At 61.3% G+C, this 24,363-nt stretch overlaps 1 protein-coding gene across 9 annotated transcripts; it reads left to right on the top strand.

Annotated features, from left to right (window-relative positions):
- Positions 1-1,836: 1,836 nt before the first annotated feature.
- Positions 1,837-23,286, top strand: CRB2 (crumbs cell polarity complex component 2). 9 transcript variants are annotated; one of them, XM_036238281.1, is made up of 13 exons: positions 1,837-1,904; positions 8,608-8,931; positions 11,279-11,474; positions 11,577-11,716; positions 12,019-12,204; positions 12,388-12,501; positions 14,964-15,836; positions 15,926-16,434; positions 16,966-17,131; positions 17,831-18,617; positions 19,510-19,626; positions 20,203-20,320; positions 22,091-23,286. In XM_036238281.1, exons 2-13 carry the CDS (start codon positions 8,613-8,615, stop codon positions 22,313-22,315), a joined length of 3,750 nt encoding a protein of 1,249 aa, XP_036094174.1. In that variant the 5' UTR covers positions 1,837-1,904; positions 8,608-8,612; the 3' UTR covers positions 22,316-23,286. The 9 variants fall into 9 exon arrangements, with proteins under 9 accessions (XP_036094174.1, XP_015992915.2, XP_036094172.1 ...); XM_016137429.2 differs by lacking the exon at positions 1,837-1,904 and adding an exon at positions 2,022-2,197; XM_036238279.1 differs by lacking the exon at positions 1,837-1,904 and adding an exon at positions 4,877-4,969.
- The last annotated feature ends 1,077 nt before the right edge of the window (positions 23,287-24,363 follow it).

Here is a 24,363-nt window from a genome sequence, read left to right as displayed (position 1 = left end):
ACTGTACCGAACCCTGGATATACTGTGTTTTCCTATATGGAGATACCTACAATAACATTTAACTTGTAAATTAGGCCCAGAAAGTGATTAATAACAGTAACTAAGACAACGGAACAATGATAACAATATACTGTAATAAAAGTTACGTGAATGTGGTTCTCTCTTTCAAAATATCTTCTTGTACTACTCACCCTTCCTGTGATGATGTGAGGTGAGGTGAGGAGACGGAGCGAGGTACTCAGGGCAGCATGCAATTTAATACTTACGGATTCTTTATTTCTTGACTTTTCCATTTAACATTTCCAGACTGCGGTTGACCATAGCTAACTGAAGCTCCAGAACACAAAAGCACCTTTAGGGAGGATGACTGCAAACCTTTCCATGGCGAGAGCTGTTTCCACTCCCATCTTACAGGTGAGGAGACTGAGGTCCGGAGAAGGCAGTCAGTCCTGTGTGGAGGTCGCTCTGTAATCAGTGGTGGAGTGTGGCTCAGACCTGGACCTACTTAGCTGGAGGGCCTGTGTTTCCCCCACAGAACAAAGAGGGACTTCATGTGTGCATGTGTGTGTGTGCGTGTGTGTGTGTGTGTGTGTGCACGTGTGCGTGCATGTGTGCATGTGGTGGGGAGCTCCCGGTGTAAGTGAGAGGCAGGGAATTAAAGGTGATTTGGGAAGAGGGACAACCCTTACCCCAGAGGGAATGAGACTCAGAGGCGGAGATGGGGCAGGGATGTGGATGGGGGGCCCACTCATGCCTGTGGGCCCCCTTCTGAGCACTCAGCCCGGGTTCAAGGACCAGTGTGGCCCAGCGCTGATGCCCACAGCTCCCTTCTATGCGCTTCCAGAGACCATTCCTCACGTGTGACCTAGAGCACCCTCAACCGCTGCTCAGGTCTGTCCCTCCAGACTGTGCCCTCCGGATGTCAGGGACTCAGGTGGCCTGAGTTCATAGCTACCGGTTCGGTTCCAATGTGGGTGCACTGCCAGGGGCCGGTGGCTTGGTTTAGGAAGTCCCTTTATCAAGGGGATTTGTCCTTTCCTGCTGCTGAGGGCAGAGGAAGAATGGGCTGTTTTGGGATGTCGTAGTGCCTCCAGGATGCCCTGGACCCCTGGGTCCAGGTCCCCTGAAGAAGCCCTCCCCTCCTCCCAAATAACTTTGCCCTCTCCAGCCTGGAGCAGGCGGACATCAAGTGCAGCAGGAGACTGTGAGGTCAGACAACAAGAAGGACTTCCCAGCAGGCGCGCTCGCTTAGTCAGAGCTGCTGTTCAGTAGCAGGGGCTGCCTTGGGTTGGCGAGGTTTCTGGAGTTGCAAACGGCGGAGCTAAAGATCTAGGCCAAAGGTGGGAAATGGAAGAGATTCGGTTTGGCTGGTGAGGGTGCAGGGAGACGGGGGGGCCTTCTCCTGAGGGCCAAGGTGACAGGGGCTGCGTGTAGCTGGCTGGGACCGAGGAAGCAGAGATGAGACGCTGAGAGGGAAGAGTGGCCAGGAGCTGGTGGCTGACTGAATGTGTCGGGGAAGGTGGCATAGGGCTGGGGTGAGGGGTCCCTTGCTCAGGTCAGGGAACTGGGAAGGAACAAGGTGAGTGGGAGGAGCTGGGGCTTCTGGGCAGATGAGGAGGCCGGGGCTGGGGAGGGGAGGCCCTGGCTGAGAGGAGACGGGGATGGCCCAGCGGCGTGAGATAACTGAGGACTTGGGAGTCGCCAGCATCATCTGGTGAGAACCACTCTGCGGAACAGACTCGTCTTGGAGGAGGCTGAGGCAGCACAACCTGAGAGGCGGGAGAGGGGGGGTGGGGTGTGTGTGGGGGGGTGTCTGGAGGGAGAGCATGGTAGGCACCGAGATGAGGTCAGACCCACAGGGCCCCTGGACGCCTGTCTGTAGCCCTGGGCCTTGGGGAGACTGGGTGAGTCAGACCCCTCCTCTAAAACCCTCCGGAGGTGGAGCAGCCTGGGAGGGCCTGGGCTGGAGGAGGAGGCGGGGGAGGCGGGAGGGAGGGCTGGGCCTCTGTCCACGGCATTAGTGCTGGTTGGAGGGAGAGGGGGTGCGGAACCAGCCCGGCCGCCTGTTCCCATAGCCGCCGAGCAGAGCGTGCTGCCATGGCGCTGGCCGGGCCTGGGACCCAGGACCCTCGTGTCCCAGCCCCTTTCCTGCTGCTCCTGCTGCTGCTCTGGGCCTCTGCCCTCCCGCTCCTGGCCGGTGAGTTGGGGCACAAGCCCTGGGGCGGCCTGTGGCACGGTCTGTCTCCCGAAGCAGACACCCCAGGCCCTGGGGCTGTCCGCATGGGTGCTGGCCCTATGGGTGCTGGCCCTACATGGGGTCTGGGGCACAAGCCTGAGTTGTGGGGTGCGGAGGAGTGTGCTGCTGTGGGCCACTGGAACTTGTGTGGCGGCCAGTGGGTCTGGAACTCCGGCCTTTTGTGAGCGGGCTTGTGGGTGTGCTGTGATCTGGGTTACAGTGTGGGCCGAGTGTCTTGGGAGGGGGTTTGGGTGCACTGGAGTTCTAGGTTGTGAGCTCTGTCGTGGGTCACGTGCTGGGTTGTGGGGTGCAGGTGGCAGTGTAATAAAGTTGTGAGCTGTACCGCGTGAGCCTGAGTTGTGTCTAAGGCTTGCTGGGTGCGGCGGGCCGTGTCCCGGCTTCAGTCGTGGAGTGTAAGTCATCAAGTGGATTGCACGGTGTCCCGGGGGCATGGGGTGGGGGCAGCAGACGCCAGCCTAGAGGACTGGGCTGGAGAAAGGGAAGGAGACCCAGGGAGCTGGTGTCTGCCCGCATCCCCTTCACTTACGCCTTAGCTCTGCCTGCAGTGGCGGGAGTGGGGGGGGGGGGCGGTGGGGGGGGGGCGCTGCAGGTGCTCTGGGGTCCTGAGAGTGGCTAGGCCCTTGGGAATATGGTGTCCACTGCTGCCCCCTCCCCCGCATCCCCAGACCAAGTTGAAAGGGCTTCCTGAAGCCAGACCCCATTCGCCAAGCAGGTTTTGCTTTTGTACAAGTGGATTCATGTGTACTTGGGCCTGGACTCCTTCCTGGGGGGTCCGGGAGACGCTCTGTCTTGGTCACTATACCTACGGGGCCAGGCCTGGGAAGTTCCCCGCCCCCGCCATCACTGCTGGAGGAGGGAACCAAGCAGGCGGGTGGCCTGGGCTCTGCCGAGGCTGCAGGATCCCCCACCTACCTCGTCAGGCTCCCAGGGGATGGGGTCGAGCTCTCCTAGGCCCCTACCTGGGGCTTTCCACCTTCCTCCCACCTCTCCTGGGGCCCACTTCACAAAGCCTCCATCTCCTCTTCTCCGCGTGGCCCTTAGGGAAGATGAGGACCTCATTTTGCAGTGGAGGAAACCAAAGCTCAGGGAGGGATGGGGGCTTACAGATGGGCCCTCCAGACACAGCTGAGGCTCATGAGAGGAGCTGGGGCCTGCTCTCTGCACCAGGGGCGCGAACTCCAGGTCTGTGGACTGGGCGGCCGTCCCCTGCCCTACAGTGCACACAAACATACATGCATGTGCACGAACATAAATGCCCTCCTGCACCTGCACACACATACACACGTGCACCCACACAGATCACACCTGTGCATACATATATGCAACGCACACCAAGTCTGCACACTGGTGTGGCGTGCACAACGGCACACATCACCACATGAGCAGGTGTCCGCAGGCACATGTAGACCCACCACATGTGCACTTACACGTACACCCCTAGGTGCGCCTGCACCCACCCACGCGCATGTGTCAGGTGGCCGTTCACACTCAGTTCACATGAACTTCGAGGCAGAGCGAACACAAAGGAGGTTGATGCTGTGGAAGAGAATGGACTCTGATACACACATTCGCCCCACACAGCCATGCTAGGGTTCCCGGGGGCGCCTTTCCCCTATGATTGGCACATAGGGAGCCCCCTTCAGGGGGGTCCTCCAAATCTGGGGTGGGGGCACTGCAGCCACGAGTATTTCTGGATGCCAGTACCCCAGACCGGATTGCCCAGAGGAGAGGGGGTAGGGATTCTGTTACGTGAAATGCGATTTCCATCCCAGAGGGGCTAGGGGTTCTGGAGGCCCTGGGCCCCTGACTCTGCTGCCCACCCCGACCAGGCCGGGAGCTGGGCCCCTCCATCCTGAATGTTCTCTGCCACAAAGGCCCTGCTGGTTGCTAGGAGAGGATCAAGCATCTTGAAGTACAATGGGCCACGTTGGGCTCTCATACCCCTCCCTGCTCCCAGAATACCCAGGGAGCCTGGCTGACAAAGGGGCAGCAGTCCAGTCCCCAAGTCTGGCCCCTCCTCCAACCAGGGCTAGGTGGGGGCTTGCAGGACAGAGGCTGGGAGCGGACAGCCACACACACGTGACCCGATGTCAGGATTTGTTGGATAGGCAGTGTTTGCCCCAAGTAAAGATTTGTTGATGAATGAATAACTGATACCATCGGCCACCATGTGGCAGGCACTGTGCTGCTGGACCAACATGATCGAATTTAATTCTCCTCCGCGGCTGGCTCTGATATCCCCAGTTTACAGAGGAGGAAAATGAGGCCTAGAGAGGGTCAGTAACTTGCTTAGAGTCACAGAGCTAGTAGGTGGCAGGGTTAGGATGCCGCAGGGGCCTATGGCACTGGCCTGTGTAACAGTCACACTTCTTCTCTGTGCCTCTGTCTAAAGGGGACAAACCAGCTAACTCTAAGGGCCGTTACAAGGACTCGATGGGAAAATGCAATGGTGGGAAATCCTGTCTCACATTTTAGGCAGAGCTAGAAGCCCACTAATGGTTAAAAATAAAATAGTTAAAAGTGGCCCCTTTGCTTGGCAGGCGGAGCCGCACCCACTCCCTTCTACCCTCACCCTGGGAGGGGCCTCCCTGGCCCCAGAGTGGATTTGAAACACCCAGGGGTGTGCCAGTGCCAGGCGCAGGGTCGGGGCGCATCCTGGGCGGCTACTGTAGTGATTACTGTTATCGAAGTGATGCCTTTCCACCGCGTGGGGTAAGCATTTGTAAGGATTTCGAACTTTCCTGCCTCGTTAGAGTAGTTTAGCTCTTGCTGATGGCTCTGAGGCAGCGTTATAAACGCTGTGGTGTTTGTCCCGCGCTACTCAGCCCTACGTTTGGGGGGGTGGGGGGAGGGGGAAGGCAGGTCCCGCCTACTTTAGGTGAACAGTGTTTTCCCCTTCTTCGGAGCCCCCCACATCTTCCGAGATCTTGGGTTGCTTCTTAGACATGTTCTCTCTTTTGCGTTAAGACAAGAAGCTTCTCAAAATCCACCCTCAGTGAACACTTCCCATCAGTTGTTGGCAGTTCTCACTCAGCCGGTTAGAAGCGCTTGCAAGTAGGAGTTACTGAGCACCGAGCGAGGCCCGAGGCCCGGTGGCATCGCCGACAGCCTCTGCATAGGCGGGGAAGATTGCGCGCTCTGCCCAGGCGGACCCTGGAACCTCTGCTCTTCCTGGGCAAGCCTAAGCCCTTACAGGCTCTTTCCAGTGCCTGGGTGAGGCTGGGCTGGAACGCACCGCAACGACAGTACGTGGGTGGCGATTCGGAGTTAGCCGAGTGGGAATTTCACAGGCACAGGCACCTGCTTTTTTTTTTTTTTTGGTGGGATGCCCCTGGGCAAGTTTATGGCCCTAGTCAGAAACACAGTTTTCTTAACGGCACCCACCTCTTCCAGTCTGAATCAATAATATAAGAATGTAGTAACGGATGCAAGGTGCGGAGCACGGCCCGGAGCCCACGGCGCGCGCCCAGTAACGGCCGCTGGTATGGTAGTCGCTCCTGGGAGAGCTTTCCCTTCCCCGGGGTTCCGGGCCTTCCTAGGGCGTCAGGTCGGAGGGGAGGGGCGGATGTCGGTTAATCCCTCCCCTGCCAGGTCTTCCCGGGCAGCCCGAGAGGTCAGGAGGGATTTGTAAAGATAAGCACAGGCCCCTCATCACCCTGGCAACAGGCCACGCCCCTCTAGCCTGGCCCAGGAAACAGCCCCTCCTCCGCCGGCCACCCTCACCTCTCCACTCAGCGCCGGACTGCCCTGGCCTCCAGGGCTTGCTCCTGGGAGAGAGAACCCAAGGTCAGCAGTTCCCAAGCCTCAACGTGCAAAGGAGTCTTCGGGGAGTGTGTCACAATACAGATTCTCTGGCCCCAGGCCCAGCGGTTCTGAATCTCTAGGTCTGGCCGTGGGCCCAGGAATGGGTATTCTTAATATAGGCTCCTGGGCGTCTCCGCAGCAGTGAGGCGGAGGTCTGAATTCCAGCCCTCATGGGCTGTGGGACTGTGCTTCATCTCCGAGCCTCTCTTTCCTCATCTGTAAAACAGGCATAATAGTAGTGTCCACCTCCTCAGGCAAGTATGAAGGTTAACTGAGATTGCACAGGAGAGGCGACTGTCCCTCACATGCAGGCTTCTGGTGCTGTTGCATGCTTCCCGGGACAGGCGGCTTCCTCCCTCTACCCCTGGATCTGACTGGAGGAACTCTTCCTCCTGGAGGGCTGGACTCTGTCTCCTGCGCTCCATCATTTGGGGTCGAGGCCCACCTGCTCCTAAGGGGATACGGCACCTTCCCTGCTCCCCTCGGGCACTGTCTCCTCAGCCTGTCCCCCCATGTGTTGTCTGCTCCGAAATGGAGGGCTCTGACTGGGGGCAAAGCTCCAGCCTGGGGCAGGGCACAGGACCCAGCAGCCACGGCTATGGGAGCTGTGATTACCATGTTCCTCCTCGCAAGCCAGGCTGGGTGGAGGGACCCTGATCGTCATGGCCAGAGTCCTCACTGAGGGCCCACTGGGTGCCAGGGCTTCACTCATGTCACCTTGGGGGCTCCCTATCAGGTGGGCATCATTTATACCCCAGATACGAAGTGGGTGTATGTGATGCCCAAACCTGTGTCCTTTCTCAAGGAAGCTCGGCCCACTCCCAACCCCATCAGACCATCTTCCCACTCTCATCAGAGTATCTAGCCCTGGGGGACCCAGCTCTAAGCGGATCAGCCGCAGAGGCTTGGAGTGGGAAAAAGAAGATGGGCCATCCATAAGCCCCTCAGAGAGGCCCAGATGCTCCCGCCCTATGACCAGTGGTGGGGGAGGGGCTGGGGAGAAATGTGCAGAGCTAGGGAGGGGAAGGCAGAGAGAGAAGGTCTGTGGACCCCAGAGCCCTAGAAGGTCATCTTGGCCTGACAGTGTTTCAGCCTCATGCCTGACCCTGGGTGGGCGCTAGGGGCCCTGTCAGGGAGTGAGTGAGCCTGTGTTGAGCTGTACCAGGTGCTCTCCATGCTCTGGGGTGGGGCTAACATTCTAGTTCTCCCCTGGGTCCACTGGTCAGTATCTCCATCTCCCTGTCCCCTATCCTGCCTGGCCCTGGCTGGGAAGCGTGGGGGTCAGCCAGTGGACAGCCCTGCTTGGTGGAATGTGGATGACGCCTGAGAGGCTGCAGAGCCTTATCTGGGGGTCTTCGCCAGAAGAGGGGGAGGTGCAGGGCCTGGTTAGTGTCTGGATGACAACCTGAGGGGGAGGAGGCACCTCTCAGAGCCCCAGGTGGAGGGTGCCTCCTGCTCGTGGGCGGCTCCTTATCCCCCATCACTTACTGAGTGCCTACAAGAGGGCACTTGACAACACTACCTGAGGGAGGCTTTGAATCCTAACACATCCTAAGAGGTGAGGACTATTAGCATCCCCTTTTCAGACCGGGAAATGGAGCTCAGCAGAAACGATCTTCCCAGAGCCTCAGAGCTAGTGACTGAGCTGTGATCTGAGCTGAGTTCTCACCCCAGCATTACACAGACAGGCTGGGAGGGAGGGAGGCTGGCTCTCTACATAGCTCTGCTTCCAGATCAGGAGGTGACCCTCTCACAGAGGGATCTCAGCTCCGTGCAGGCACACAGTGGCCAGAGCCAGGTGTTTGGTCAGCAGGTCTCAGTACCTGCCCTGGACCCTGTGACCTTGGCCAGGCCGGCTGCTCAGGCATTTGCTGATGGGGGCACAGTGAGGGCCAAGGATTCTGTGAGAAGTTCCCAGGCCAGCCAGGCGGGGCAGGGAGGAGGGGCTGGGGGTGGTGGTGGGGGAAGAGGGACCTTTGAAGTCCTCCACCTCCGATTTCATGCATGGATGGAGTTACCAGACCCCCAGCAGGAACGGAGGAGGGGGCAGTGGGAGGAGCCTCCGGGCTGGTCCTTCTGGGAAGGAGCAGGCCGCAGGGTGGAGCCGAAAGGCAGTCCCAGCACTAACTTGCTGTGTGGCCTCAGGCAAGTCCTCGCTTTCTGCTTTCTGTCCCGAGCCTGAGATCTACCCTCTTGTACAATGAGCATGACAGAAGCTGCCTCAAAGTAGCACTGCAGGGGTGCTACGAGAGGTGCAGAGCTCACAGGGTGTCTGCTCAGTAATCCTGGGCCAAAGCCAGGCATCCCAGGTCCTATTTCTCTGCGTGGAGGAGTCCTGAAACTAGTCCCCATTCTGGGTGTGGATGTGTGCAGCCTGTTGGGACCCGGCTTGTAGAGCCCCTGGCCTTCCCTCCTCCCTCGTCCTGAGTTAGACAGACCCCTGCTCCTTTCTGACTCCAGGGTCTGGGATGGGTGAGTGTGGGGAGGGGAGTGTCCCTGTGTCCCCTGTCTGTCTACCCTGCCCAGCCAGTCTCCTCTCTCTACAGGAACCATGCCTGTGGAGACTTCGAGTGCCTGTGCCTCAGACCCGTGCGCTCCAGGGACCAAATGCCAGGCCACGGAGAGCGGCGGCTATACCTGTGGGCCCGTGGAGCCCCATGGCTGTGCCTCCCAGCCCTGCCGCCATGGTGCTCTGTGTGTGCCCCAGGGTCCAGGGCCCAGTGACTTCCGCTGCTATTGTGTGCCCGGGTTCCAAGGCCCGCACTGTGAGCTGGACATCGATGAGTGTGCGTCCCGGCCCTGCCGCCACGGGGCCACCTGCCGCAACCTGGCCGACCGCTACGAGTGTCACTGCCCCCTTGGCTATGCAGGTAACGGCCCCCGGCTATCCCTGGAGATGTCATGTCAGTCCCATCGGTGCCTCAGTGTGAAATCACGAATTCGGCTTTGACTTAAGTGTAGACACGTCCCCCTCCCCCTGGACATCCTGGCGCCTCTAGGGTCTTGTTACAGACTGGATGCTACCTGGCAGCTCTGGATAAGGGTATGAACGTGCAAGTGCTGGCTTGGTGCCTGGCACATAACAGGCACCGGACAAATGTTAGTTCAGTTCCTCCTAGAGTTCCGTTTGGTGCCAGGGGTCGAGGCAGTCCTCGGGCATCTCTGGTGGGACCGCAGTGCAGATACGCTCCGTCTGGCTTTCACGAAGACATATCTAGACAGTATTTCTAGCATCTACTCAATGCCGGACTTGTGGCAGGCTGTACTGTAGACACTGTTGGTTCACCTGATGGTTCTAGAGTATGAACACCCCTGGTTCCGGTTGTAATGTGGGTCCCCTCCTCTCTATGTAGCCCTCAAAGGTCCAGCACAGAGACCCTGGTGGCCTTGTTCAAACTGTAATGTAGGTGTACCCCCAGGTGCCCCTGCTTCTCCAGTGGGAAGTGGCGGGGGCGGGGGGGAGGCAGTGCAGGCACTGAGGACATGCTAGTTCCCTCCAGAGTATGGCCCTGTCCCTGTCCCACCCAAGCTCCAAGGCGAGGGCATCGGGGTGACTGCCTAGACGCTGGAAGGAGCAGGCAGATGGGGACAGGTCTGGGAGGAGGCTGGGTCCAGGGCAGTTGGGAGCCTGTGGTGAGTCACTCTGGGTTCTACTTCAACCCTGACTCCAGACAACTCTCTGAAGACAAAGCATGGTCTGAGGTCACTCCCGAGCAAAGCACACAGACTGGGGTGGGGGCCTGGGTCCTAGGGGTGGGAACTTACAGTGACGAGACGGATCTCGGCACACAGATGAAAACGAACTCTGGAAACGGGTTACGCGTGTCTTTCTCATCATTCGAGAGTCTTGGTGTCTGGACGTGTTCGTTGTGCATGCGTGAGCGAGGCCACGCAAAGCGCCTATGCATCTGCCAGTATCCGAGGGTGTCTGGGCTCACTGAACGCATCTGTGCTAAACATATGTGTGTGAGTGCCAGCAGGTGTGTGTGCGCCCGGATGTGCGGCACTCCGACGCTTTGGGTCACGCTTTCTGGGTGAGCTGTGGATGTGAGTGGGGGCAGCGGCTGCCGTGACTCATTTCTCCCCTCCTCCTCCTTTCTGTTCCCAGCCAGGCGGGGGAGGCTGGGATTCCAGGCAGCCTGGGCCTGGCTCCCCCTGGCACAGAGGTGGGAGTAGGGCTGGGGAGGGGTGTCCCAGGAAGGAGGGGCCATGTTTCGTGCTCACCGAGCTGGGAAGGGGGTAAGGCTCCAACTCGAGCCTGCTGGGCCCCTGTCCCCCAGTGCCCACTTAGGGGGCAAGGGAAGGGCCACTGGAGTCTATAACGACATATGGGCTCCAGGACGAACTCAGCAGTACATTTCCACACTCAGATTCTCATCTCCCTTCATCTCCACGGTCCCCACCACCAAAGGCCACCGAACCATTTGGGTATTGCCCAGGGCTGATGGGGTTCCCAGGACTTGGATTTTCAGTTTTAAAAGCAAGACAAGGCAGGGAAAACCTGAAAGAGTTGCTTACCCTACTCCAGCGTCTCCTGCCAGGGTATGCCCCTCTCTGGGCTCTGTCCTTACACCTTCTTCAAAGCCAGCAGCGAGTCTTCTAAGATGCAGACAGCACCGTGTCCTCGGCTGCTCTAAACTTTTTAGAATAAGCCCACGTTGTGTTACCCGGCCCCCAAGGCTGGACACCCCACACCCCTGCCTCTCCTCCTCCACTCCCCTTAGCTCCCCAGCTCCCTGTGCCCTGCCCAAGGGCATCCGGCTGGCCCTGCCAGGTCTTGACCAACAGTCCCTCTGGAATTCAACTACTCCCACAGTCCCCTATCCCATTCTAGTGAATAACCGCTTGCCCTTCAAAAGGCTCTTCTTCCAAGAAGCCTTCCCTGAGTCAAGATCCTGGCTCTTGCTTTCATGGAATCCAGGACTTCTTCATCTTTGAGCTTATCAAAATTAAAAAATCAGTCCTCCTCCAGGTGCCATTGACCTAATGCCTGTCTCCCGGACTAGATGGCTGTGAGCTCCAGGAGGCAAGGACGTCTGTCTCCTTTCTACTCCATTACCATTGCTGGTGTGAGAAACACCTGCTCCGGATGAATGGACGTACTGGTTCTCTCTGTGAATCCTCACCTTCTGCTTTTTGTAACTGGAGCGGGTTTGAATTGGCCTGGCTGGGCCTCTTTCCCTGGATGACCCTCTGCCTTTTTCCGGCCCTGTCCAGGCGTGACCTGCGAGGCGGAGGTGGACGAGTGTGCTTCAGCGCCCTGCCTGCACGGGGGCTCGTGCCTGGACGGCGTGGGCTCCTACCGCTGCGTGTGCACGCCGGGCTACGGGGGTGCCAGCTGCCAGCTGGACCTGGACGAATGCCAGAGTCAGCCGTGCGCTCACGGGGGCGTGTGCCACGACCTGGTCAATGGGTGAGCGGGCGGCCGGTTGCCCGAACGCCCTCGGGGAGGCTGCTGGGTGGTGGCGACGCGGTGGAGGCAGGGGGTGCTGCCGCTGAGCGCGCCTCGTTCCAGGTTCCGGTGCGACTGCGCAGACACGGGCTACGAGGGCGCGCGCTGCGAGCAGGAGGTGCTGGAGTGCGCGTCGGCGCCCTGCGCGCACAACGCGTCGTGCCTCGAGGGCCTCGGGAGCTTCCGCTGCCTTTGTTGGCCGGGTGCGTGTGCGCGCACGCGTAGCTTCTCTGAGCATGTTTCCTGAACTACAAAATAGGCGAATCGTCGTACCTGCTCATGAAGTCTTGGCACACGGCTTGGCACGTTCGAAGTGGTCGCTCATACTAGTAATAACACTAAGATGATGCTGAGCTGGTGAAGGCTGCCATGGTCATTTCTGTTCCTCTCCCTGTGTCCCTCCCTCAGGATATGCGTGACCCTATTCTGAGCTGTTGTCCCAGCCTGGCCCTGGGCTTGCCCCATGACCCTGTGTGACCTGATGCCCACGTGTATGTGCCCCCAGGCTACAGCGGCGAGCAGTGCGAGGTGGACGAGGACGAGTGTGCGGCAGGCCCCTGCCAGCACGGGGGCCAGTGCCTCCAGCGCTCCGACCCCACCCTCTACGGGGGCGACCAGGCCACCTTCCCGGGTACCTTCAGCTTCCGCCATGCTGCTGGCTTCCTGTGCCGCTGCCCTCCTGGCTTTGAGGGTGAGCGTCCTACCCACTTCCAGGGCAGCAGGTCCGCCAGTGTCCAAATGCACTGGGAGGGATGCCGGGCTGGGTTCAAGCGCCTCTCTTTGGGCCTCAGCCTCCCTAGCTGTAAAATGGGCCCTTCCAGGTCCAGTCTGGCTCTGAGGGCACAGGTGGGAACCACAGCTGGGCCTCTTGCAGGAGCCGACTGCAGCGTGGACTTCGACGAGTGTGCCTCAGGGCCCTGCCTCAGTGGGGGCCGCTGCCAGGACCTGCCCAATGGCTTTCAGTGTCACTGTCCAAATGGCTACACAGGTGCTTGGGGGCGGGGTGGGCACTGGGGCAGGACAAGGTCAGAGTTGGTGGGCCTGGGGTGAGAAGTTTCCTCTGGCTGACGTGCAGAGGCTGGATTGATGGGAGACAAGGAAATTCGGGAGGAGGTGGGTACGATGCACGGAACAGGTGACAGCTAAGAGGGACTGAGCTGGGGCCTGGGCTTTGGAGATGAGAACTAATCAGGTTGGGAAATATTTAGGAGGGACACTCTGCAGGTCCCGAGGGTCATCCGGGTGAGTGGGAAGCGTCAGGGATGCCAGGTGAGTTTGTTCCGGGTGATGTTGGGTGGAGGACAATGGCTTCAGGCTTCTCCACACTGAGTCCAAGCGTGTCGAGCACCTCCAGGGAGGAGCCTGGATTGGAGCAGGTGGACTGGGGTCGGGTCCAGGAGAGGGGCCTGGGCTGGAGTCAGAGACTGGGAGCCAGGGGTGTCATCCTGGCAGCCGGGGCCACAGGTGGCTGAGGTTGTCCAGGAGGATGTGTGGAGTGATGGGCGAAGAGACCTAGACACCTGACATCGGAGGGCTGGGCAGAGGCTGAGGGGCCTGCAGGGAGGACAGAGGCGGTTTGGCCAGGGGCGTTATGGACGGTCGGGGGCAGTGTCTGCAGAAGGGTGAGCTTGAACTTTGGGGAACTGCGGCCCGTTGGGCAGGAGTTGGGGGTGCAGAAAGCCTCTCCCTGCCTCGTGCACAGCAGATGCACAGACACACAGACACCCTCCCACACGGCCACGAGTGAACCCAAGGGACTTTTCACACTCTCACCGAGTGTCCCCGCCCCCTCTGGAATGCCTGTGACACTTCCCCCTCACTGCCCGCATTCCTGCTCAGGCACACTGCCTCCTCTCCCTGGCAGGGTTCCTGGGCACAGGCTCTCCCTGCCAGGGGAAGGAGGTAGCGATCATCACTGTCGTTTCCACCCTCACCCACCCAAAGACATTGAGGCTCAGTGTCTTCACCCTCTGATGGCCGACAATGCTGGGGGCCCCGAAAGCCCATCTTCAGCCCCCTATTTCATTACCTCGTCTCCGCAGCCCCCTGGGGTAGAGGTTTAAATTCCCATCTTACAGATGAGGCAATGGAGGCTTTAGAGAGGGGGACATCATTTCCTCGGGTTCCCTAGTGTCAGCAGGAGCTGAGCCCAGCTGATGGCTAACAGGGAGTTCAGATCTCTAAGGTCAGGGATCAGGAGGGAGAACCCCGGCTGTGAGGCTGGGCTCCTTGCCACCGTCCACCCCCCGTCCTCCCTTTGGGTCGTGCTGGGCATGGGGGAGGCCAGTGCCTGGCATTCCTGAGCTGGCTCTGAAAGAGGCAGCCAGGCGGGAAGCTCTGCTCCCCAGCCCTGGGCCGGCCCTCCACTCTCGGCCTGTCTGGGGGAATGCAATGGGGCTGCGTGCTCTGCGGACCTTCCTGTGGGGCCTGTGGCTCCTGGCAGGTACGGGGCACTGTGGCCTGGGCAGGGGCAGGTGGAGCTAGCTCTTCTCAGAAGGTGACTCTGCTGGTTGTGGGCTGGCTGGGGCCAGCACTCATCTTGATGGCTTCTTTGGGCCTCGGTTCCTCCAGCTGGGATAGGGGGCAAGGCTGGCCTTGGTGGTTTTGTGGAGGCTTTGGCTGAGCTGGGGTTGGGCCATGGCCTCTTGACCCAAGCTGGGGCCAGAGCACCTGCGGTGGGAGCCTCCGAAGGGGAGGGTGAGGTGGCCCCTTTACAGCCTGTGTGGCCACTCTAGGGCAGAGGGACTGGGGGATTAGAGCCTGGGGGCTACTCGGAGTGCCACAGATGCATACCTCCACTTACCCTCACTCCTCCATTTCGTCACTGTACACAAAAGCCATGCCAGGCCCTTTGATGGGTACCAGTGACATACTCAGACTCCTCGAGATCTCAGCTGAGTACACAAATACTTTCAAGACACAGTTCTGGCTTGGAGGAACAGGCATTCAAGGTTTGTAGGGTGCAGGGTTGAGACCCGAGTGCCTGGCAGGGCCCAGCCTTTGAGGGATCTCGAACGCCAGGGTGAGTGTTTGGACCTTAACCAGCATAGAAACCTGGCCAGGTGACCCTTTAGAAATAGATTTCTGGCTGCTTGTGGAGACGAATGGTAGTAGGGGGTTCCAAAGTCAGGCGAACTGGAGGATGCTAGACTGTGGCCCAAAGAGCTGGCGAGGCAGGAGGGGTGGGGGGGGGGGGGAGAAAAGGCGATTGGAGAGTATTTAGGGAATCGAATCCGCAGGGCATGGAGACTCACCAGACATGGCAGAGAAGGGGGTGTCTCGGATTCCAGCCTCCGGGAACCTCGGGGGACCATGAGAAATCCTTTGTGAATTGGGAATTGGTTTTGTTGGCAAGTACTAAGTCCCTGGTCCCAGGAGACGTGCAAGCTGTGAGTCGAGACTGCGGTTTCCGGCCTCGCGTGCTGAGCCTTGACCTGGTCTCTCCCAAAGGCCCGACGTGTCAGGAAGACGTGGACGAATGCCTGTCGGAGCCCTGCCTCCACGGCGGGACCTGTGACGACACCGTGGCGGGCTACACCTGCCGGTGCCCGGAGGCCTGGGGTGGGCATGACTGTTCTGTGCAGCTCACCGGCTGCCAGGGCCACAGCTGCCCACTGGCGGCCACCTGCGTCCCCACCTTTGAGTCTGGGGTCCACGGTTACGTCTGCCGCTGCCCACCTGGCACCCATGGATCTTTCTGTGGCCAGAACACCACCTTCTCCGTGGTGGCCGGGAGCCCTGTGCGGGCGTCAGTGCCAGCTGGTGGCCCCCTGGCTCTGGCACTGAGATTTCGCACCACACTCCCTGCTGGTGTCTTGGCTACTCGCACCGATGCCCAAGACAGCTTGGAGCTGGTGCTGGCGGGGGCCACGCTTCAGGCCACACTCTGGAGCTCCGGCAGCACTGTCCTGGTCCTGAGGCTGCCAGACCTGGCCCTCAATGATGGGCACTGGCACCGAGCGGAGGCGACGCTCCACCTAGGGGTCCTGGAGCTGCGGCTCTGGCATGAGGGCTGCCCGGCCAGGTCCTGCGTGGCCTCCAGTCCTGTGGCCCCGGCTCCTACAGCTTCCACGGCCCCGACACCTGCCGGGTCCTGCTCCGTCCAGCTGGGTGGCGGGGCTTTTGCGGGCTGCCTCCAGGACGTGCATGTGGATGGCCACCTCTTGCTGCCCGAGGATCTTGGGGAGAATGTCCTCCTGGGCTGTGAGCGCCACGAGCAGTGTCAGCCTCCGCCCTGTGCCCACAGAGGGGCCTGCGTGGACCTGTGGACTCACTTCCATTGTGACTGCCCCCGGCCCTACAGTGGTCCCACGTGTGCTTATGGTGAGGAGCGAGCCAGGTGGGCCCCAGGGCAGAGGCCATGTCTTCCCCCTGGCCCCGGGCCTCACGCCTGGCACCCTCTCTCCCTGCAGAGGCTCCTGCTGCCACCTTTGGCTTGGGGGGCACCCTGAGCTCTGCCTCCTTCCTGCTCCAGCAGCGGCCAGGCCCCAACCTCACCGTGTCCTTCCTCCTCCGCACACGGGAACCTGCTGGCCTGTTGCTCCAGCTTGCCAACGACTCAGCAGCTGGCCTGACAGTGTTCCTGAGAGACGGCCAGATCTGGGCCGAGGTCCTGGGCAGTCCCGCTCTGGGGCTTCCCGGGCGCCTGGATGACGGGCTACGCCACCTGGTGACACTCAGCTTTGGGCCTGACCAGCTGCAGGGCTTGGGGCAGCAGGTGCACGTGGGTGGGAGGCTCCTCCCTGCCGATGCACAGCCCTGGGGTGGGCCTTTCCGAGGCTGCCTCCAGGACCTGCGACTCAATGGCCTCCACCTCCCCTTCTCTCCACTGCCGCTGGGGAACTCAAGCCAGCCCAGCGAGCTGAGCAGCAGGCAGTCCCGGAACCTCACCATGGGCTGCGTCTCTGAGGACGTGTGCAGTGTGAGTGCTCTGGAAAACGGGTGGGTCCCTTTTGTACCCTGCATCTCCAGCGTTAGCATGTCTCTGTGCTGGTGAGCAAAGTGCCCTGCCCTAAGTCCCACCATTAGAGAGTGACAGTGACAGTGCATCTCTGGCCCAGCCGCTCTTGCCCTCTGGTGGTCCCCATACTTCCTCTCAGTCCTTGTCTGAGAGACACCCTGACCCAGGCAAGGGCTGTCTGAGCCTTTATGCAGGTACTGTTTGGAGGACAGGGCCCCTCCTTGCTCACAAACAAAGCACCAGCCCTGGAACCAGATACCCTGGGTGTGAACTCTGCCCCTCTATTTACTGGCTGGGCGACTCAGGCAAGTGGCTTCTCCTCTTTGGGCCTCAGTTTCCACATCTGTAAAATGGAGATGATAGTGACTTCCTCTTCAGTTGTGAGGAGGTAATGTGTCTGTAGTAGGTGCTCCTTGATGAACCACTGCGGTGACGGTTCCGGCGGGTGATGCTACCAGGCCTGAGCCGATCCCTGTCCTGATTCTCCTGCAGCCTGACCCCTGTCTCAACGGTGGGACTTGCCTGGTCACTTGGAATGACTTCCATTGCACCTGCCCTACCAACTTCACGGGGCCCACGTGTTCCCAGCAGCTGTGGTGTCCTGGCCAGCCCTGCCTCCCGCCCGCCACCTGCGAGGAGGTCCCTGATGGCTTTGTCTGTGAGTGTGTGGCCCTGGACAGCCCACGTGCTGGGTGCTGGACGCCCAAGCTGGGTTAGGTCCCATGCCTAGCCTCGAGGCTCATAGTAGACCAGGATGCCACCAGTTCCGTCCCACTGTGGTGAGGGGCAGGCTTTCTGGAGGAAGAAAGCTTTTGCTATGTTTTCAAGGGTAAACAAGACTCTGACCCAGCTAGGGAGGACATTTCAGGGAAGGGCAGTAGCATGTGCAAAGGCCCTGAGGTTTATAAGAACAACTGAAACACAAGCGCAGGTATTTGAGGCGGAGAGGTTGCCCTAAATGCTAGGCCAGGTAGCTCAGGGCTTTTTCCTAAGGGCAGGAGGGAGGGTTTTAAGCTGGAGGATGTGATTTGCATTTTAAAGAGCTGGCTTCATTTCATTAAAATGCACGGTCAACCTCTTAAAAATCTGCATTTAAAAAAGATGACTTAGTGCAGTGAAGAGGCAGCCTCCGTGGTGGCCCCAGGCCACTTCACCGAGGAGGGAAGAGGGCAGATTTTCTGAGCGGTTACTATTGCCTGGTCTGTGCCCTGGAGGGGAGGGTGGGCACGGTCTAGAGGGGGCGGAAGCCATGCCAGCGGGGCCTGTGGGGGCGGCAAGTGGTGTCTGTCGCCCGCGTGCTGGGGCTGGGGTGCAGTGGGTGCTGGTGGGCCACCACTGACGCCCCCTCTCCCCGCAGGTGTGGCCGAAGCCACGTTCCGAGAGGGCCCCCCAGTCGCATTCGGGGGGCATAACGCGTCGTCGGGGCCCGCGCTCAGCGGCGTCTCCCTCGCCTTCCGCACGCGCGACCCCGAGGCAGGGCTGCTCCGCGCGGCCGCGGGCGCCCTCGCCGCGGTCTGGCTGGCCGTGCGCAACGGCTCGCTGGCGGCCGGCGTGCGCAGCGGGCGCGGCCCTCCCGGGGCCGTGCTGCCCGCGCCCGGGCCTCGCGTGGCCGACGGCGCCTGGCACCGCGTGCGCCTGGCCATGGAGCGCCCCGAGGCCGCCGCGTCCCGCTGGCTGCTGTGGCTGGACGGGGCGGCGACTCCCGTGGCGCTGCGCGGCGCGGCCGGCGACCTGGCCTTCCTGCGTGGGCCGGGCGCCGCGCACATCCTGCTGGCCGAGAACTTCACCGGCTGCCTCGGCCGCGTGGCGCTCGGCGGCCTCCTGCTGCCCCTGGCGCGCCCGCGGCCTGGCGCGGGCCCCGGCTCCCGAGAGCACTTCCCGGCCCGGCCGGGACAGCCGGCCGCGCGCCTCGGCTGCGCCGGCGCGCCCGTGTGTGTCCCCTCGCCCTGCCTGCACGGCGGCGCCTGCCGCGACCTCTTCGACGCCTTCGCCTGCGCCTGCGGCCCGGGCTGGGAGGGCCCGCGCTGCGAGGCCCGCACTGACCCGTGTCGCTCAGCGCCCTGCGTCCGCGGCCGCTGTCACCCGCGCCCCGACGGCCGCTTCGACTGCCGCTGCCCGCCAGGCTTCGCCGGCCCGCGCTGCAGGTGCGGACGGCCGGTCGGTGACCGTGGCAGGGGTGGGGGTGCGGGCTGGAGAGGCGGGAGGGGAGGGGAGGGGAGGGGAGGGGAGGGGAGGGCAGGGCAGGGCAGGGCAGGGCAGGGGAGGGGAGGGCAGGACCACCCTCTCGGGCGGTGGGTGGAGCAGGGAATCCCAGAGCCCGGCTGCAGGTGCGCCGGGTCTGTAGGCCGGCCGCCTCTCCTCTCTGAGTCTCTGTGCCGTCATCTGTGAAACGGGAACCACTGTCCCCTAGACTTGCCACATAGAATACAGGACACCCAGATAAACGAGAATTCCAGATAAACAGGGCCCTTGTCTGGGGGCGGAGGGTGGGGAACCCAGAGCTGGGCTTAGAAAAAAATCCTGACTGAGGCTTTCCTGCCCAGCCTCCCACGTTGGTGTTCACCCCCCTTAGTGCCATGGGTCGGGGCGAGTGAGATGGTCCCCTATTCAGTCTTCGATGCCTACTCCCTTTGGAGCCAAGATTGTGGAGGGCTGGCCCGCCTTCCCCGTCTGCCCCGCAAGGAACATCGGGCCCAAGTTTTATGCTCAGGAGGAGCGTGCTTTTGTTGCGGGGGGAGTCCTTCCATTTTGTCGGCTTTCTCGAAGGCCTCAGTGTTGGGAACAAGGCCCAGCCTGGGTCTGGAGGTCGTGCCCCTCGGGGGTGGGCCTGGAGCAGCAGAGTGCCAGCCCTGAGTCCCATCCTCTCCACCTGGGACACCACTTCCATGACGGATACCCGGGTCTCCACGAGGTGGGCCCTGAATCACACAGATGACAAACGCAGAGGCTCAGGTGGCCTGCAGTCACTAGGGCGGGTGGGGGGGGGCGAGGCCCAGGTGTGCCGCCCCCAGTCCAGCCTCGGTGCTCTCTCCCTAGGTTGCCTGTCCTGCCCGAGGAATGCAGCCTGAACCTCACCTGCCTCAACGGCACCCCGTGTGACGGTGGGCCTCGGGGTGCCAACTGCAGCTGCCAGGAGCGCCCTGCTGGCGAGAGGTGGGTTCGGGGACTGAGGTCTGGTCGGGGAGCCAGTGAGTGTGGAGAGCTGGGCATGACGGGTGAAGTGGGGTGCTCACCTTCTGGGGCCTCGCTGTGGTCACAGTGCCAGGCCGTCAGTCCATCTCTGTCACGTGAGCTCTTTCCTTTGGGGACTTCCGGGACCATCCTCTGCTGTGCAGGCGCCTGCGGGGAAGCGGTTGCCTGGTGGTGGTTCTTAGAGCCCCTCGTGCAGCCCACCTGCGTCAGGACCCCCTGGGGAGACTGTACGGGAGCAGGTCCTGCGCCTGCTCCAGGCGGGGGCTCAGCACCCACGGGCCTTGACGCAGGCTCCCCTTGTGCTTCTGGTGGAGCGAGTCATGCTCAGTCATGAATGCCCGGGCGAAGCAGAGTGGCGAGTGACGGAGATCACGTTCAGCTTCTGTCACCCGGCGGGGCCCAGCTGGGCAGGGGTAGTGTGTGGGGACAGTGGATGAAGGGGGGGGGGGCGGGTCTGAGGAGCTCAATAAAGCAGCTCGGGGAACAAGCATGGGAGGGAGCAGCTTTCTCCACCCCGCCCTCGTCTCTGCCTCCCAGGTGTCAGACCTCCTGTGACGACAACCCCTGCTTGAACGGGGGCACCTGCCGGGCAGCCGGTGGGGTGTACGAATGCACCTGCAGCACGAGGTTCTCCGGCCAGTTCTGCGAAGTGGCGGTGAGTCATGCCGGGGGGCGGGGGGCCCTGTTTCGGGCTTCGTTAGATGATGTTGGGGGTGGAGCGTGGACAGCATCTGTGGAGCTGTTTCTGAACCAGCCCCGTCGTGGGGTGACTCAGTCCCTTCCATGCTGCCCATGCAGGAGGCATTTTCACTCTAGGGAGAGCCTGGCCCCGCCTGCCCCATCCCTCTGGGGACTGGCAGTGAAACAGTTGGGCTCAGCCAAGTCCGATCTGGGACAGGATTCAGGGCCCACAGGATCTTGGAATTTTGGGATTTAGGTTGGAACACAAGAGCCTGTATAATCTCCAGTGGTTTCTGAGCCAGGATACTCGAGTTGGAAGATTTGAGAAGCCAGGATTCTGAGCTCGGCCGCTGTGAAGGCAGCCCCTGACCCCAGGGTCTCAGCCGAGGAGAGGGCCCCCAAGCCGCTGGTCCCCTCTCCACCTGGGCTGGAGCAGGCCTTGCTGCAGGCCCAGAGGGCAGCAGCCCACAGTGGGCCCTGGCAGGAGGGGGTGCAGGCAGTGAAGCCTGGGCAGCAGCCTTGATCTCCACAGGCCTCTGGCAGCTCGGGTCATAAACCTGCAAATCCCCTCTGCTTCTGGGGAATGTTTCCTTTCAAGTTGAACTTTTACAGCCCACCCATCCTCCTCCCAGGCCGAGGGAGGAAATGGCTTTACAGCTCCCCCAGAAGTGCCCGGGGTGGAGGCTGGTGACAGTCCACTCAGGGCTAGGACCAACTTTTCTCTACAGCCTTGGGACCCTTCTCCAGGGCTGGGTGCTGGAGCTTGGGACCCAGGTCACAGTGTGCTGAGAGGCCTCATAGGACAGAGGGAGACTTGTGGCTCTGGAATCCTGGAATTCTGTGATTCCGGGACTTCAGAATTCCAAACTTGTAGAATCTTTGATGGGGACATCCTGGGAGTGTGAGGAGACAGAGAGGAAGTCCCCAACAAAGCCTGGTCTGAGCCTCCTTGTAGGGGTGCAGGCCCTGCTGGGTCCTGAGCTCATCAGCAGCCAGCTCAGCCCCTCTGGCTACTGCCTGGGATGCCTCCCACCTTGGGGTTAAGCATGGTCTCCACAGACACTATAAAACACCAGGTCACCCTTCAGCATGGGGAGGGATCAAGTCCCCGTTGCCTCAGGCCGAATGAGTTTATTGTGGGGAGGAGGAGGCCAGATGGCAAGGCTGGGCACTGAGACTCACCTTGGCCTGTGACCGAAGGGCCTCCGACTGGAATTTGAAGCTAAAGGACACTGGGATGGTGTTGGGGGCAGACGGAGAAGTGCCAGCCCTGGCTCGCCACCCGCTGGTCACGTGTCTGGGGGATCTGAGCAAAGGCTGTTTCCTCACCTACTGCTTATCCAGTGCCTGACACGCAGGCACTGCTCTGGGCACTTTGGGAAATACGAGCGAAGAAAACAGACCGGACTGCTGTGCTTCTGGAAGGGAGCGAGTGTCCTCATTCCCGCCTCACGCATCGCTGTCGGGTGTATGAAAAAGCCCAGGCACCGTGCTTAGCTTACACGAAGGTGTTCCATGAGTGTGTTTCCTCTCTTAGCCGGACCCCCTCCCCCCCGCCCCGTCACATAGGAATCGCCCTGCAGTGGTCCTGATGGTGGCTCGTGACCCCTGCTTGCATGCCCCCTGGGCCCGGTCTCCCAGGGAGGCCTGTTACTAGCTCGCTTTCTCTGAGCAAGTCCTGGGCCCCCTTGCTCCTCACCTCCCTCCTGCCCAGTCTGAGGCCTCCTGGTCGCCTCTCTTGCAGAAGGGCCTGCCGCCGCCGCCGCCGTTCCCGCTGCTGGAGGTGGCGGTGCCCGCGGCCTGCGCCTGCCTCCTCCTCCTCCTCGTGGGCCTCCTCTCAGGGATCCTGGCAGCCAGGAAGCGCCGCCAGTCAGAGGGCACCTACAGCCCGAGCCAGCAGGAGGTGGCCGGGGCCCGGCTGGAGATGGACAGCGTCCTCAAGGTGCCTCCTGAGGAGAGACTCATTTAGGCCAGCCTGGCCGCTGGCTCCAATACCCACGAGGTCATGAATGATTTCTGCCTGGAGACCCAAGGAGGCCGCTTCCGGGAGCCTGTGAGGAAGTGGCCCATCCCTCCCGAGCCTTGGGGAGCTGCTGCGGGCACAGGATGCCCGCTGGGAACTGTCCCCTTTGCTGGCAGACCCTGCCTCTGCCCCATTGTGGACTGAGGAAAAGGGGTGCACTCAGGGCAGCAGAGGGGCCTGGCGAGGCGGCGGACAACTCCCCCGAACCTGCTGGGTTTTGCCTCGGCAGGAGTGTGGCTGTGCAGCGCAGGGGCACACGTGAGTGTATTGAGTGTGTGTGTGTACAAGGTGTGTGTGTGTGCAAGGTGTGTGTGTACCTGGCGACTGTCGTTCTGCAGACACTGCTGTGAATGTGCTGGACGGGGCCCATGGCCACGTCTACATCTTCGCTGTGGGTACATGTGACTGTGTAGTAGGTGCAGGCCATCCCACGGAGGGGAGGCCGGGATGTGGGGCCAACGGTCACAGCTCTGGGGCAGGGCAACCCAAGGCTGCACGTTCTCCAGAAGGCCAGGCGCCGGGGCTCGCCCAGGGACCAAAGCCCCAGCCCTGGAATCTTCTCCCATCTCTGGAGGCTGCCCCTTGCCCTGGAGGCAGCTGGAAAATCAGGGGCAGGCTGTAGCCAGAAGGCAGGTGGACTCCTGGCCCCCAGGACAAATGCTGCATGGGGCAGATCTGTCTCTGCCTTGCACCGGGGCCAGGCCCACTTGGGAACACAGGCCATGGCCAGTGCAGACCTGAGGAGCAGAGGACGGGCTGTCCGGGGGTGTCCGGGCTCTGTGCAGCCCCCGCCTCAGGGCTGGCCATCTGTAGGATGGGGAAAGCAGGCCCTGCCTACCTCACAGGGCTGTTGTGAGGATCGGTGGGGACCACAACGGGAAAGAACGCAACGTCGTTAAATTCGGGTCTGCTGCGAAGGGCTGTCTGTGTCTTCCTAAGGCATCAGGAACGGCTGTCTCCCCCGGCCGGAGCTGAGGGAAAGTGTGGGGCAGGGGTTCTCCCTGGGGGCGATGAGGACGAAGCGACCCTTCCCCCACCCCCTCCAGTCCTCCCCAGCACCTCCCTGTTCTCCAGCCCCTCAGACGCCACCAGCCAGTGCCGTCCTCTCCTCTCCAAGCTGCCTGCTCCTTCACGTGCAGATCGGTCACCTCTCTAAATGGCTGTTGGGAGGACTCCCGGGGAGGACTCGCAGGAAGCCCTCGGTTGTGTGTCGGGGCTGGTCCTGCGGACAGACAGATGCAGGAAGAACTTGCCGCTTCTTCTTCGCTTCCAGTCCCTCCCCTGGTGGTCCCATCACACCGGGGGCTCTGAGGGCCTGGCCTCCTCAGAGCTACACACAGTCCCTGTCCCTGACCTGGAGATGTAGCCTTTCGCCCTTCCTGTTTCCCAGGCCAGTGCCTCCTGTGCCAATTTGCCAAGGTCAGGAAGCCCCTTTAACACCTTCGGGTTGCAGGTTGACTTTTCCCAGCTCCTGGAGGCACAGGAGTCCTATTTGAGGTGGAGCCTGTGGTGATGGGGGCAGGGGAGAGGGAGGGGCTGAGACTGGCGGGTGAGCAGAGTCTGCTAGGAAGGGCCCTGAACACCAGGTTAAGGGGCCGGCTTGGTCCTTACCCTGCAGGAGGTGGGACCGCCTTTCCCCCAGCTTTCTTTGTGACTCCTGGGAAAGTGGGAGAGGCAACTTCTGGTACCAACAACTTAGCCACAGCCAGTGCGTGGTTAGTTTAAGTCACGGATTGGGCCGACCTCTGTCCTTGCAGACTCTGTGTTTATGTGGGACCCCAACATATAAAAGCTGGGCCATTCTTTTTGGGGGAGCCCCATGTTCTCCTTCGCTCCTGTTCCTAAGGCACCTGTCATTTTAAAGGGCAGCCCCGGAGGCAGGAACACGGCCAGATGGTGGCTGTACTTCAACATCCACTCTGGGTGCTTGGTCCAGAGCTGCCCTCCCGGCACAGAGGAGCAGGTTGAGGCCCCGCCCTTGCTAATGCGCGATC

Source organism: Rousettus aegyptiacus, unplaced genomic scaffold (assembly GCF_014176215.1).
Source record: "Rousettus aegyptiacus isolate mRouAeg1 unplaced genomic scaffold, mRouAeg1.p scaffold_m13_p_3, whole genome shotgun sequence".
Classification (NCBI taxonomy): Eukaryota; Metazoa; Chordata; class Mammalia; order Chiroptera; family Pteropodidae; genus Rousettus; species Rousettus aegyptiacus.
The sequence above is the reverse complement of the archived record's forward strand: the minus strand, read 5'-3'. Positions and strand labels throughout refer to the sequence as shown.

What these genes read in the sequence shown, in the direction of transcription:
- CRB2 (XM_036238273.1), top strand. Translation starts at nt 8,062, where the DNA reads ATGCATGGATGGAGTTACCAGACCCCCAGCAGGAACGGAGGAGGGGGC. An exon ending in GGTCCCTGATGGCTTTGTCT is followed by an intron (nt 17,132 to 17,830) that starts GTGAGTGTGTGG and finishes CTCTCCCCGCAG; the next exon opens with GTGTGGCCGAAGCCACGTTC. An exon ending in GCCAGTTCTGCGAAGTGGCG is followed by an intron (nt 20,321 to 22,090) that starts GTGAGTCATGCC and finishes CCTCTCTTGCAG; the next exon opens with AAGGGCCTGCCGCCGCCGCC.